This window comes from Numida meleagris, chromosome 16 (assembly GCF_002078875.1).
Source record: "Numida meleagris isolate 19003 breed g44 Domestic line chromosome 16, NumMel1.0, whole genome shotgun sequence".
Lineage (NCBI taxonomy): Eukaryota > Metazoa > Chordata > Aves > Galliformes > Numididae > Numida > Numida meleagris.
Genome location: NC_034424.1, coordinates 5,979,678 through 5,994,835, shown reverse-complemented (window position 1 = coordinate 5,994,835; position 15,158 = coordinate 5,979,678). Strand labels below are relative to the sequence as shown.

General features: G+C 45.6%; 1 protein-coding gene across 10 annotated transcripts in view; it reads right to left on the bottom strand.

Moving 5' to 3' along the window:
- Positions 1-15,158, bottom strand: part of PRRC2B (proline rich coiled-coil 2B) — a 48,649-nt gene that overhangs the window by 17,404 nt on the left and 16,087 nt on the right. For 9 of the 10 annotated variants that reach the window (XR_002443694.1, XR_002443695.1, XM_021414268.1 and 6 more), the window contains exons 6-17: positions 13,080-13,223; positions 12,151-12,392; positions 11,617-11,738; positions 11,040-11,182; positions 10,370-10,460; positions 9,772-9,964; positions 9,087-9,402; positions 8,335-8,513; positions 5,717-5,918; positions 4,597-4,816; positions 1,901-3,964; positions 849-1,048 (exon numbers count right to left, since the gene is read on the bottom strand). Coding sequence is in view for 8 of the 10 variants with exons in the window: in XM_021414268.1 (XP_021269943.1) it covers positions 849-1,048; positions 1,901-3,964; positions 4,597-4,816; positions 5,717-5,918; positions 8,335-8,513; positions 9,087-9,402; positions 9,772-9,964; positions 10,370-10,460; positions 11,040-11,182; positions 11,617-11,738; positions 12,151-12,392; positions 13,080-13,223 (4,116 nt within the window). In the remaining 2 variants the exon portion in view is untranslated. The remainder of the gene's footprint in view (positions 1-848; positions 1,049-1,900; positions 3,965-4,596; positions 4,817-5,716; positions 5,919-8,334; positions 8,514-9,086; positions 9,403-9,771; positions 9,965-10,369; positions 10,461-11,039; positions 11,183-11,616; positions 11,739-12,150; positions 12,393-13,079; positions 13,224-15,158) is intronic. The other variant, XM_021414270.1, reaches the window with a different exon arrangement.

Here is a 15,158-nt window from a genome sequence, read left to right as displayed (position 1 = left end):
TCTAAGTAGGACCCACATGCTACAAACAAATAAGCAACTTTAGTCAGCAGCACTGCAGCTAAGCTTTGAAAACTAAGCCACAGTAGTCTGTTGACATCAACTAGTCATGTTATCCTCCAAGACTTTGCTCTCCTCTGCCTCAAGGTGAGCATACTCCAGCTGGGGTTGTTTGGGAACGCGTTAAATCAGGTCACTTCAGATGTATTATCAGTGGAAATGAATCTCACACCTCTCCAAGTATTGGCCAGGACAAAATGGGCACAACCACCTTTTGAAAACATCGATGGACTTTGGGTGTAAAGCTTCAGTTCTACAAATGGCAAAAAGCTGAGTCACTGGCAAAGAGGAGAGGGTGGTCTTGTGTGGAGCCAGGAGTTGGATTCTATGGTCCTTACAGGCCCCTTCCAACTCAGGATATTCTGATTCTGTAAGTGCCAATACTTGCAGAGCTACTTATTTCTTGCCTGCCTGCTAGAAGTTCAGAATCCAGGTTCCCCACTTTAGATGCTCTTTTCCTTCCTGCTGTGAAAGGAATTTAGGGCCTGAAATGTAACATTCTACAAAATGTTTACAAAACACAGAACAGCCTCATTTCTCTCTAGAACCAAACTTTCTACAGCAGAAACACCTAAGAAACTGCTATGCCAGATCTAGCTGAATGTTTGGGTTTTAATTTTATTTGCCTTCCATGTTGTCCCTATTTAGATGCTCTGGAATTTTCTTGTTTAAACAAATGGAAAATAATCTAACTTTAAATATCAAGTTACAGTGGGTTGAACAAGCCAGGTTTGAAGTAAGCCACAGTTTGTTAATGGTTAAAACAAAAAAGAGACAACACCACTACTCACTTCCATAATTCAGTTCAAATTGTGACAGTGTCTCTCCCTTTTCGCTTGCTCTCTGCACAGTGGACTTCGACTCCTTCTCTGACTTTTTACCTGGCCCTTCAGCACCCTCTGAGTTAGCAAGAGAGGCCCTATCCAGGCTGTAAATGGAGTGGCTGCTCCCACCACTGGTGTTGCCAAGGCTCCCTCCTTCTTCCGGAGATCTACAAGGTAAGAAGAGAAGGGAATCAGGTTTGTCCCTAAAAGATGAAAAGTAGCAAGGAAAAAAAACACACGGGCTTTATTTTCCTTACCAGGTTTCTAATCACACCTCATCCTTCCCCACTGTTTGCTCAACAGAAGATGACATTAATTCTGAGCACACCATCCATTACAAGGACATTACTGGGTAAGTGGGATGGAAACAGAACAATACCTGAACTCATGAGTCAACCAACAGGCTGCCCCTGCAACAAAGCCAATATCCTAGCTTGTCCATGCAGGGAGGGCTCTGTGCTTCTGAATCAGTGTCTCCTACCCTGCTATGACACCAGCCTAACAGCTCCCTTGTTCTCTTTTTTGATTGGCAGAAATTCTCTGCCAAGTGTAAGGGGAGAGGAAGAGAGACAGATGGGGGGAAGATGGCAATACTGAACCCCCGCAAAAGATTACTTTGCCCCATTTTCGTTCCCTGTTTCTCAAGAGCTGGTGGAGACAGGTTACAAGACGACAGATCACAAACAACACGTTGCCTATTTATCAGCATTTTAAGCTCAATAAGATGAAACCACAAGAACCTTTAGAACCTTTATCTTCTGCTCTTACTAAAGAAGAATGCTAAAAAGGCAGCTGCCAAAGCAGCTCAGAAGCAAGGCACAGCTAACCCAGCACCCTCTTCCCAGTGCTGGTGGATCATCACTCTTCTCAAGACACTTGGAGAAAATGCTTAATCCTTAGTGTCAGAGTTATCTTAAAGTACTCACAGGAAGAACTCCTCACACCAACCTAGAAACACACAACACCAGATCCTGCTAAGGTCTAAGAAAATATAAAAATAAAAGATAAAGCAACTTTACCTTTTACTTTTCATGAGTGTCCCATTCTGCTGGCTCTCGTATCGTGAAGCTGCTCCTACAGTCCTGACAGACTGCTCCACATATCCTGCTGGTTCAGCCTTGCGGTTCTGCCTGTCCACCAGTGGCCTTTGGCTTGAGAAGCTCCTCTTTGCTAGCTCTCTCTTCTCTCCCAAGCTCCCACTCCCAAGGCCGCCCTCCAGCTGACCCTCACTCTCCGAAACTCCATCTCGCCTCTCCCGACGCTCACTGAAGTCACTGCTTTCAGATGCTGTCTCCCACTCCTCGTTGGCATGGTCCGAGGAGTTCTGGTAGGATAGCTCAGGAGACCGTCTGCCCGAGATGCTGCTCTTCTCTGTGGTGCTCAGCTTGGGTCGTCCTGCCCACTGGCTGGGCAGCAGGCTGGGGCCTCCCTCCTCAGGGTTCCACTGACCAACTGATTCTCGTTCTTGCCGGAGGCGCCTGAAGCGCGGGGGCTTGTCTTGACGGGGAGGACGCCGCCTCCTGAATGGCCTGTTCTCTATGTTCTCCTGATCTGCTAAGTAATCCTCCTGGAAGAAGTGCCTCTTGTCATCCAGATGGCTCTCATCAAAAACCCGGCTAGAGAAAGAATCCACATGTTTGTAAGAATCCTGAACGTAGTCCCTGTCAGACTGTTGCCTGCTCCCGAAAGCATCTGATGGAGAAGTGTGGCTGTACTCCTGCCACCCCGCTCCCCCACTCCTGCCTTGCCACTGGGTGGGCTCCTTGCCCATGAAACCTCTTCTCCCATAGCCAGAGTTGCTTAGTCTTGGTGGCAATGACCTCCCAAAAGCTCTTGGGGCCCTCATCTTAGGGTCCAGACTAGTGTGATCATCTGAATAGATTTTGTTGGACCTCCAAGACTCTTTGAAGTCTCCCTTCTTCAAATCACTGTCCTCTCTGTCCAGCACAGAACCATCGTTGCTGTTTTCTGAGCCCCTCTGTCGGCGACGCTTGGGGAGCTCCTCATATTCTGACCCTTCACTATGCGTCTCACTTGCAATCCGTCGCCTTGGCTTGCCCCTGGGGAAGTCATCTGGCTGGTTGAACTCCCGGAGCCCTCGCCCTCGGCTGCTCCGCTGGTTGTTATAGACTCCCCGACTGCTCACAGCAGTGCCTCGGCCCCTGAAAGTGAACTCTCTGAAGCCTCTCCCTCGCCCACGCCCTTGACCTCTCCCACCAAAGGCTTGTTCTTCATCAATGAAGATCCAGTTATTTCTTTTCGTGGGAGGGAGATCGCTGGACTCTCTGGAGAGCTTGTTCTCCCAGGTTCTTTCTGGTTTGTCTTCTTCCTCCTCCTCCTCTTCTTCCTCTTGTGATTTCTCAGCCTCTCGGGCAAGGCTGGCTTGGGAAGAACCTTTGTCATCCAGCAGATAACGCGTGGAGTTCACTAAGGCTGCAGAATCATCTGATTCGTTTTCCTCTTTCTGAACAGTCGCCTTCTCTTTCAGATGGCGTGAGGTGTCCTCTCCCTCCAGTTTGACCTTCTCCATCTCCTTCTCCTTCTCCTCCACCTTGAGGGCTTTCAGGACTGGCTTTTTGATTGGGCCTGATCGCCGTGTCCTCCCACTTTGCTCCTGCTGTTGAACACCTGTGCTTCGGTTTTCAGGGGCCCACTCTGTTGTCTCTTCAGCAGGCTGCTTGGTATTAGCTCCTTCTTTCTTCCACGGGTCAGCAGTGAACGACTGCTCATTTCTGGGAACTTCTTCAGTAATCTCCGCTGCAGTCTCTGAAGGTTTCTCATGGTGGCTGATATCCCAGCCATTATATTCGGGTTTCTTCTCTGCTTGGATAAAAGCAGGCTCTAAAGGTGAACACCTCAAGTTTGCATGACGGTTGCTGGAAGGACAGGTTTCCTGCACGCTCTCCTGATGCTGAAATAAGAGATCTTGGCCTAGCCTCTGAGAAGACAGGCAGCTGTCAAAGTCTCCTTGGGCCTTCTTGTCAAAAGCATTCAAGTATTCCTCCCCTCTTTCCTCAAAGAGATCTCGCTGGGTGTTCAGATTCTCTGGCCTTCCAGGAGAGGAAGAGTAAGAACTGCCACTTCTATGAAGGAAGCAACAAACATGAATCAGCCAGCTAACGCAAAGCACAGCACGCGCCCAAGGCGGGCATAAGAGGTACAAAAAAATAAATTAGGTTTTGTTCTGCATCATGAGACAATGAGCCTATAAATACCCGAATACTGGGCAGATCTGCTATGGCCCCAGGCTGTGCTATCTGGTTTGTCAAATCAATGGATGATAAAGAAAGCAGTTCCTATGATGGGCAGCAAACTTACAAAATAAAGGGAAACTGAGCCTCCAGCAAGTAACTGAATTCAGGAAGTCCAAAAGAATTAGGAGACAAACTAGAAATGACGAGAACTTCTGACTCATCGTTTTCTGTACCTATCCATATAAATGCAAGCAACTCACTCCTACTGAACAGGCAGCCCCACAAGGTCCCAAGCTGGTCAGCCCGCACTAATGTCAGACAGAAAAACTGAGTTAAGCATCTGTAAGCATCTTCACAACATAAAAACTCAACAACATAAGGGAGCTACCAGATCAGTATACTGGCCTGTTTGACATCCTTTAAGTCAACTCTAAGCCTGCTTTTCAGTAGGAGATGGCCTCTTACGGCAGCATGGCCTCCCACCACAGCACACGTGAGGACAGGGGAGAATCTGCACTCACCTGGCATGCAGCCCCTCCACGGTCATGTTGTCAGGCTGCTTTTGATGCGACAGGGAGTACCCTTTGCTCTGCAGAGATGCATAGCTCTCCTGGCCCCATACTGGTACAGGGTCCACGGGAGCAGCCTTCCTTTCCGCCTGACCTGCCTGACAGTTCTGATCTTCAGATCGACAGCTGTTCCCACCGATGGAGTCCTGCTGAATCATGGGCTTCATCATTCCTGGTCATGACAGAGTTTGTATTGTTAACACTACAATCTCACTGTCAGGAAGAATCAACAATCTATCGCTAGCTTGACTCCCCTTCGTTCCTGGACTGCAGGTGACTGCAGCCATGGAAACCTTTCTGCAGAGAGGAGCCTGTGCTTGAGAAATACACAGCTGGGAAATACACCTGGAATGATATAGCAGGTGACACAGCTTTCTGAAACCAGCTTGCTCACTACACACCATCACAGGCTTGGCAGTAAGCAGGTGCATGAAAACAAGCCGCAGACTCAAGGGAGTAATTTATACACCCTAGTGTTTATATTCATATTTCTGAAGATCAGTAACAAGGTAAGCTCTGTGCTTCTAGCACCTTCCCAGGAACTACAGTTTTTCCCATTACGTTTGCCGATCATTCCCAAGCTGATCCTTCTCTTCTAAATGGGAAGATCTGCCTTTATACCTTCTACGGCTCCACAGCTGTTAAGAAAGATCCCCCAGCACAGTGCAAAGGATGGACAGGCAATATGCTCTCCCTCCTAACCCCCTTTGTTTCCTCAGTAGTCCTCATCACAACTGATTTTCTCATCCCTAGAGATTTACTGCAGCCAGCCAGACAGGATAAGAAGTCTGGGCTGAAGTGAGACAGATGAAGCACAGCAAGTTAGGAGAGCCACAACTTTCTCAACAGTTCAACCTCCTCAATGACCAGAAACCACGCGAAATACCAGTCCTGAGGACACTGAGCACCTGGGCACTTGTAGAAGCTTTAAGACTGTAACACGATCCCTGCATTCTAAAATCTGGAAAACCAACTCCCAAAGTCTTAGGTCTGAGAAATAGCTACAAGTAGCTTTCCAGATATTGGACCAAGTCAGCTGCTATGATAAAGGGAAACATTGAAAATATCTCACCTGAAGGGTGAAGGGCCGAAGGGTAGAAATCCACTGGGGTGCGACTCTGAGTCATGCGAGGGTCCATGTAAGAGGGCATCATCATCCAGCGAGGGTCGAAGCCAAGCATCTGGGGGTGTGCTGGGTAGAACGTCCGATGGGAATGGGATGGGGGAGGATAGACTTGCTGCTGCTGCCAGTGCTGCATCTTGTACAGCTGCTCCTGCAGGGAAGAAGGATGGGCCATTTGACATTAATTGTCATGGTGCCAGAAATCACACCTGCAACCTGGCCAGACCAAAGATACATTCCTTGTGTAAGAGGCTCAAAAACAAATCAGAGAGGAAGGTAGAACAGTTATGGGCAATTCACCACAAACTGAAAACGCAGCAAGTGCTGCTTTTCTTAAACTACCTAGGACACAATAAATACAGCCAAGAGATCAGGTCACCACTACAGGCCCACTGCACAGTGAAATGGAAGAGATCAGCTTCAAGACAGGAGTTCATATAGTTCCCAGCATTTTCATGAGATATAGGACAGTTTCCTGTCAAACATCATCCCTTAATTGGAACTAAATACTTCAGAAGACATTGCTCCTTGTAGGAAATGCCACTGTAACTTATTTTGTGTGTGTGTATAATAGTCCTATTCATGTTAGCCAAACAGATTAGATAAGAACATTCTAAATTCAATTAGGAGAGCTGTTAATATTTTATAGTATTTCCTGTGCATCCTCCGGGGATGGACTGACAGCACTGGGTTGTTTTCCATTTCCCACGTGGCCAGTTTACCTTCCTTCAGATGAGGAGTGTTATGATGTTAATTTGACTTGACGTTTAACTATTGCCTAAGGTCCAAGAAGAACCTGTATTTGAAGGGAACTCTGTGTACTGAAGAAAGTTTTCAAAACATAAACAGCTCTAATTAACAGGAAATACACCTGTTTACCTGTCAAGCTTGCCACCACACTTTTCTTACTGGGCTTACAGTGTCAAATTCTGTTAACTGTTTACAAAAAAGGCAATCCCTAATGCAGAGCAAGAGCAAACATATCTGAACCTGAAAGTCATTACAGCAGGAAAGAAAAATAAGATAAAGATTAAGTGAAGTGATAATTTGGAGAAAATATTTCATGAAAGACAGCGTTGATGGCATTAACTTTTTTCTTTTCATGAAACCACTGCCACGGAAGCAGCAACGCAAGCCACACAAAATACAAACTGCCTCCTACATACTAACAGCACAAAGGGTGGAAGAAAATATAATGAAAATTTCATGTTCTTCCAGTAACTATGACCTGAAGCATTAGTAGTGCGACAGCAAAGACATCCAATTATTTTAGCTTCAGAGCATACCTTTAAAAGAGTAACATGAGCAACATTTGCTTCTGCACATTTAATTCAAAAAATGTCAAAGGGAATAACCATGAGAGTAATTACTAAGCTTCCAAGGAAAAGCCAAATGTAGGCTCTTCACTAAGGCTGCAACAGAGTTGATAATATCACATTTCAAACAGTTATTCTATGAAGAACGACAATTAACTCTGTTATCACAAGCCTAAGTACTCTCTCCTCTGCTGCCCTAAGGAGGGAAGCTCACTGCAGGTGGGAGAGCTGGACAGCACACATGATGTATAAAGTACTCTAAAGCTGAGAAAGAGGTAAAACATATGAAGCAATTTAGACTGGTCTCTCAGTGCCCAGAAAGAACTGTCAATGAAACAAAACAGAAACAATAATGATCAACAAGAGCCTCACAGAAAAAAAAGGTTGCGAAGAAAATTAGAGCAGACAAAAAAAATGTCCTCCCTCTGCAAAGACAGGAGGAACAAGAAGCATGCCACTTTATGCCACTCACATTCAGCTCAGAAGAGTTCAACCACCCGCCAACTTAAGCACAGTTTGACCACGGCAGGCAAATGCCTGTCCATACCAAGCAGGGTAAGCATAGAGGAAATGTAAAATCAAATGCCAATGGCTGATCCCCAAAGGGATCTTCCTCCTTTCCCCTGGTCTGCATATTCAGCACCCTGTCACTGCAGCAGTGCTGAAGAGCAGCAGCCTCCATCCTGTGCCAGGGAAGAAGAATAGGTGTTCACCAGGTTTACTACCAGCCAAAGGTGTTAGATACTCTGCTGGATCCCTAAGTACCAACACAGCCACTGCTGCTTTTTGACCTTGGACACAGGAAGGTAAAGTCCCTGGCTTCCAGTACATGCACGCATTTGCAAACCAGAACTGTGCTACATGCCACGTAGTCCTAAGATGTCACACTGTCAGGAGATGCAGAGACAACAGTGCCAGACAAGTCAACATTTCTGACAGCAGTGTCTACTCTTCTCCCAGGCAAGTGATAAACCTGGCCTGCCCACGCCTCTCCCCAGGCACAGAAAGCTGTTAGCACAACAGCTCCAGCAAGGGAGGCAAAAAAATTCATGTAATCTACAGAGAGCCTTTTCACATATGTTACAGTAGACATCTGCGATCAAGAACAGTGAAAAAAGCTGGAGGAGAACCAGCAGTTGTTACCTCCCAGCCCAAGGATGGGTCAGTTACTTGACACTGATGGCACTGAAAATTAGGCAGACAACTATTATAGGGGGGTCCAAAGAAGTGCGGAAGGAGTATCACACCTATTACCTGCTGCTGTTGCCTCTGGAATCGTGGGGGAAGAGACTTCTGGTATTTGTTGAACTCCTGTGCTGGGGATGGAGCTTCTCTGAGCTCTTCCTCACTGCTGCTTTGGGGTGCTGCTGGGGCAGGAGTCTCCTCTTCCAGATAGCCAGAGACATCCTGTGTGTGAAACTCAGGGGTTGCTGGGGAGAAGAAAATAAGCCTTGATGAGTCTTGCCCATGACACAGTTTGTGTGTACATCACCAGAGCAAAATATACACAAGCGTGGGCACGTCCTGATCATGTTGCATGGTTGAACCTTATTACAAAGTCACGTGTAGAACCTCACAATCTCTGTGATTTGCTCTGACAGTTCTTTTAGGGACAGATCTTGAGATCCCCCTCTGCTATCAGCACTGCTTCAGCACTGTGGGACAAAGTCCATTTGATCTGTTACTCCTTAAATGTGTCTGCACTTCCTAATAAAATGATCTTGAAACCAGAGGCCCATTCCAACAAGGTCTCTGCTAGCACAGCTAATTGAGCGTGGTTAAAATAACCAAAGTTGTCTGCACTTGTTTTAATAGTTAGGCTGCTTCTTTTTTCTCTCCCCTCAAGTGAACCCTCATCATCAATCCAAAATACTCCACAGAATATGTGAGACAGCTCATCTCCAAATGCTCCCTCCCAGGAACTCCCCCACAATTCAGAAGAAAGATCAGCACATTAGCAAAAAAAAAAATCAGTTTTTACAAGGCAAGCAATGCTTCTGTACCTCTACGGAAAACGTGGCCATTTTCTTGCACAGCACTTTTCTCCGTGCTTGGGGGTTGCAGGTCTTCATTCTCTGTGTGTTTCTGGGTCTCCCCGCTCTTTTGAGCCAGTTTGCATTTCTGATCAAGTTGCTTCAGCTTGGCAGCACAGGCTGCCAGACGCTCCTCCCTGGCTCGCCGCTCCTCCTCCTCCCGTCGCTTCCTGGCCCGTTCAACAGCCTCAGAGATCTCAGAGTGCACAAACTTCTGTCTCAGTGGCACTTTTTCTTCTTTATCCTCGAGGGACTGCTGTTTGAGAGCACCTCCCAATGAGGGCTTCTACCAAGGGAAAAACATTTCTCAGTAAGCATGAAATGTATCTTGTACCTTGAGCTCTGCATCCCACGACAAGAAAAATCCCCTCTTGCCTGCTATCATCCCTCTCTACCCTCACACACACTAATCCCCGTTTGGTGAGGAGTTGCCGCTATCTAGTTCAGTATCTCCATTTTCTGTCTGACAACCCCACTGCCTGGGACCAGCTTCAATTTTCTCTTTCTAGTGGCAGTGTGGAACGCATAAGCAAAGAATTGAGAAATTCATCAACATCCTATTCTCAGCATAGAGTCAGTGAGGCCTTTTAAGGACAGCAGTGTGTCGCATCCACTAGCTCAGCAGAATGAGCCCACCCACATGAGCTCAAACTACCTGGTATTCAGACGTAGAGCTCCAGCCATTGATCTTCCTTGGAGGCTGCTGTGAATCCTGCACTTTCCGGACTGATCGAGACAAACCAACTGAGTCACCCCAGTTTTTTCCTTCCTCCAAGGTATGTTTGACATCTGTACTGTCTGCAGAGCTCATAGACAACTGCCGCTGCCTTCTGGGATCCCAGCTGTTCCTGTCATTAAAAAAAAAAGATTTCCTATTACATTTGCAACTTGCCTCAAAAAGCACTTGCAGACTTACTCATCAAGTGGCAAAGGCAACTGACTGTAAAAGAAACAAAGGATCTAAACTAAACAAACACTGGTCCAAGCAATGGGCTTTTCCTCCTACGTGCTTAAGGAGTTACATCACTGTTGTGCAGCCCGATAAAGGTGAGACACTTGGCACTTAGCTCCATGACCCATGCACACCCTTGAGGCCCATTCAAATGCTGGCAGGTGGAATCAACAAAACCACAGTATAAGGCATGGGGGGAAAAAAAAAATAAAAAAAAATCAACCTCAACATTCAGAACAAGTTTTAAGAGATACTTCTATTTATCAAGAGAACCATGGATGTGAACACAGCCAGTTCTTACCACTTCTGCCGTCCATCTTTAAGAGATTCTTCTTCTTCCTCATCTTCACTAAACTTCAGTTTCTCAGAGTAATCCACTTCATCATGAATGCCTGAGAAGGCAGAATTGGAAAAGGGATATACAAGAGGAAAGACATAGTTCCTGCCACGTCCTCAAAAACCTCGTGCCTTTTTCTGGCACTGAATTAGACTCTATTTTGAAAAGTGAATGTCCAGCACAGATACTGGAAATTATGTGATTAGCACGAACTCATACTGCTAAACAGCAGGTTGGTCCCAAAAGAGAAACAGTAAACAGCTTGGGAAAGAAGGATGCAAAGTAAGGAGACAGCCACCAAACCAGACATCAAACTGCTGTAACTGAAAAGGTGGGACCAACTCTTCATCACTCTTGTATCCTGCTGCTGCTTGGTGTTTTCAGCTTTTAGGAGTCTTCAGATCCAGTTCCTAAAGTACTGTAATGGAAGGATCAGAAGGATCCATTGTGTCATCATGTACACCAAGAGCACCTTCACAGCTGCACTGACCATCCCTTCCTTCCCCTCATCCATTCTACAGCAGTGAAATAGAGTCACTAGAACTTTCTGGCAATTCCATGCTGCAGGGAAGAGTAACTACTTTGCTTTACCTGCTAAGTCATCGCTTGAAACTAAAGGACGGAGGTACTTTACCTGCCCATCCATCATCCGCATCGTTATCTAGTTCATCCAGCCCCTTCAGGTTCTCGGCGTTGATAATGGTGGGTCGAGGTGCTCTCTCTACCAGCTGCCGAAGCGGACGTGCTGGGCGAGACAGGCCAGGCCTATTTTCTTTCCTACAGGGAGATGCAAAAATATTGGTTAGAAATAAATGAATGCGCAGTTGACTTTGTAACAGTACATCAGTCATTTTCTACCACACAATTACATACAAGGAATCTGAGTATCTCCCCCTGTTCAGCAAACCTTCTCTTCCCTATCTACCTGGTTCTCACTTCCTAGGGCTGCAAACCAGCCAGTCCACAATAACACAAGCCTACTTTACACACTTACCTCCTCCTGAGACACACAGTGCTCAGCGTCCTGCAATATTTCAGATACTGCTGTAGTTAGAGCAAAGCACTGACCCCTTGGTAAAAATCAGGCATTTTCTGTGGCTACCTACAACTTCACCCACACAACTGATATTTGGCTCAAAACCTTGCACAGCAAAAGGCTTATGTCACACCCCAAACCAGCCTCTCAAGTGGGACAGTGATGGCAACCTTACCCATCCTGGTCATTCATCTGGTATTGTCTGAAAGGGACACGGGGCTCAAGCCGAAGCTGAGGAAGGGGAAAAGACCCTCGGTCCAATGGTGCAGGGGTCTCAGATGGCTGCTGTGGACACATCTGGAACAAGACAAAGCAGAAGAGCCTGTATTTTCACTGCTGCAAGAAGGCTTACCCAGATTAGGTTACAACACAGGCACAGTAACTGCAACTATGCAAAGTTAAAACAAACATTTAATGTCTGGCTGGCTAACAGATATGTCACCTCTCTAGTTCTAGAGAAGCAGGAACTTTTCCTTGGGCTGAACAAGGCTGGGGCTGTTTCATTTCTCCTTGGAGCATGTAAGTGCTATGCCATTCTAACTTGAAAGGGCAAACATACAATAGGGAAAACTAAAAGTAGATGAAGGATCCCTGAGCAAGTTCCTGAGAGGAGAGTCTAGAAAAATGCTTCCTTAGCTGACTTTCTCAACACGTGTATGTATTATGAGAAGCAAAGATATTACACAGCTTTGTGAGAAGTGCAACTTACAAAAGCAGGTAGCATGTCATGGTATGTAGGTGGCTGGTAGACATTTCCCATGAACTGCGAAGCCCCTTTGCGGACAGACTGAGCTGGGCGGAGAGACGGCTCCTTCGGATCGCTGGCACTCACTGAGGAGGGGGCTCCGTCTCCAGTGCTAGAGGTCTTGCTGCCCAGCTCAGCAGGGGAGGCGGTCAGAGATGTGGCAGAGGTTATGTTCCTCCCACCGCCCTCCCTCCAACTCGTGACATCTGGAAAGGAGGCAACAATTATGTTAACATTTGTGAATGTAATCACAAGAAACTCAACACTCAAATTCTCTGGTCAAGCTCTAATTACACTGAGAATATAGAAAAACATCAGGGACCAAGGAAAAATCTCCAGGCACATTATTTTTCCCAAGAGACCAGAAAGCATCAGCTGCTACGAGGTAACTACTGCACCAGTGGTGTCCTTATTTATCAATAAGGCTCAATTTCAACCAGAACTCCTCCACCCATCTCCACAGCCCTCATTCTGCAAAATTAAAGGCAATCAGATCAAACACAAACACTCAAAGACAAGATTAAACCACACGCTCACTTCACCTGTAACTCTCCTCTACCCTGAGGGAAGATGCTTGCATTGCAGCATCGCTATATTAAAAGTCACAGAACAAAGTAAACTTTCTCTACTCCTGTACGCAGCAGTTTTAATGAAAAACTACAGTACATTACAGTCCATATTAGCAGACTGGAAGATACAACTCAAGCACTGAATATGATGAACCTTACATACAAATCCACAGTCTTTGCTAAGCAAAATGACATGAGCTTGTAACAAGATAAAAGTAGGGATGGAATATTTGACAGTACTGTGAGATGGCACCCCCTGTCCAAAACAAATCTATGGGGTTCAGGGTCTGAGCTGGAGTAAGGCAGAAAAACACATCCACTTACTCTGGGGGCGGAGGCTTGGTCCTGGCCCATACGACAGATCTAAGGCGCCCTTTTCTTTGCCAACCTTGTCCTGCTCGCCAGCTGCTTTCAGCGTCGGAAATTCCTCGGGAGAGAAGGATAACAGTCGGCTTGAGGCCCTTGAACCTGTCAGACAAATAAGTGTGGGACTCAGAAGATCTTTCCACTCTTTCAACTCCCTTATGAGATCACCCTTGAAACGTGTTTCCCAAAAATTGGTGCATCCAGCAAATTTAAACCCAAATTACTATCAAACCTGCACCTCAGATCACATCCAGAACGCTTTCAGAAGCTGTCACCAACACTCAACAGATGTCCTCACCAAATACTTCCACACTTGAGATTTTCATTTAAACACTCATGTTCAAAAAAATCAGAGCAAACTTCCTCAGCTTTCAATTATTTTTGTGCAGCACAAAATTCAGACTGAGGCAGGGATACAAATTCTGCAAGATGACTTATAAACGATATTCTGTTATCAAGTATTTGACATTTCTATTCAGCCTTCTACTCAAATCTCACTCCACTGAGAACTCTATTGTTAAGATTTCTGGCAAAACACTTGGTGAAAGACCACAGGTAAGGACTAAGTGCTATACGCCATTCCCCAACTCTCCTCCTCACTGCAGCATTTTTAAGATGCAGATCACAGGCCAGAGCAGGCCAGGTTCATCTCCTGTCACTGGAAGATTGTTTTGCTGAGTCACCAGCTACCCTAGAATGAAACCTCTCTCTCTTATGAAGATCTGGCAGTGACTGGAAAACAAAACACAGCAATTCTCCGACATTTGTTAACACCAACGAAGAAGAATTTGTCTGCATTTTTGCACTACCCTTTTTCCAGAATTGTTTCATTGTGCTACTTGGCTAATTCCTTCAGAATTATCTCCTTAGAAGTATCAGTGATGACTAGCGAAGACCTAAAAGAAAAGAATAATCTTGACTCTTTAGGGCAAAGATAGAAGGACTGGCTTAAGTCATCTGTACTTTCTGGAATCCGCACACTGTACAAGACCTCCCTCCTGAAGATCTCCAGTGAAGTTACTGCCAACTGCTGCATACAACATCAGCTGATGTGTGTTAAGAGTTCATCTTCCCTACCGCATTCTACTGAACTAGAATAACAATGAGAACATTAACAACATTTAACCGTCTTTCAGGCAAACTCCTCCATCCCAATCCCTAGGCAGTATTACACTTTTCCCTGTGGGTAGGGCTGCACAATATAATGACTGTTAATGGGCAGGCATTAACAATTTGCACTATAATCCTAGGCAGTATTGCACTGAGAAAAGTTTGGTGTGTCTTTTTTAGTACCGGTTTGTTTCTTCCATGGTTTTGTTGTCTGTCTTTCCCTCAAAATACCCCACAAATGGGAGAAAGAGGCACAGAGCAGTTCATCTGTAATTTACTAGATCACACTAGTTTAGGATACGCCCCTCCCTGAGAAAGATTTAACAGTGATGACACCTGCAAGAGCCAAAAGCGAAAGACTTCTCTGTCAATACTACTAGTAAAGTAATTGCTCAATGCCAGAAAAGAGGTGCATGAATGCAGCAGCCTGGCAAATCCTTTCAGCCAGATTTCTGATGCTTCTGTAATTCCACCACCTTTTAGTTAAACTGCTCTTTAGTCACATATGCAACTCTTTTCTGGAGCTGAGAACTCTATGTTGATAAGACTGTGACCTAGAATGACTTTTCAAAAAATCTTTAAGAGCATTGTTAGAAGATCAGATTTCAAGAGGACTGCACAGAAAGGAGGTCTGTAGAGCAACAGTCTAAAAATGTACCAATTAACCAAACAGTCTTTGCACTGTCCATCAACTCCAAGCAAGCACAAGTTTCTGTTCTAACATTCAGCCTTTGAGAAGTACCCTCTCACTAAGCAACTCATATAATTTAGGAAAAGCTTGTCCCCTCCATTACTGCAATCTGTGGCTGCCTCAATCTTTTGAAAAAACTCTCTGTAATTTTGTTCAATGTCCCATGGCTTCCAGGTCTATCCACCTTAAATTATGGAACTGAGCTGTTATTCTCACCACAGCTTTAATGGTAGTAC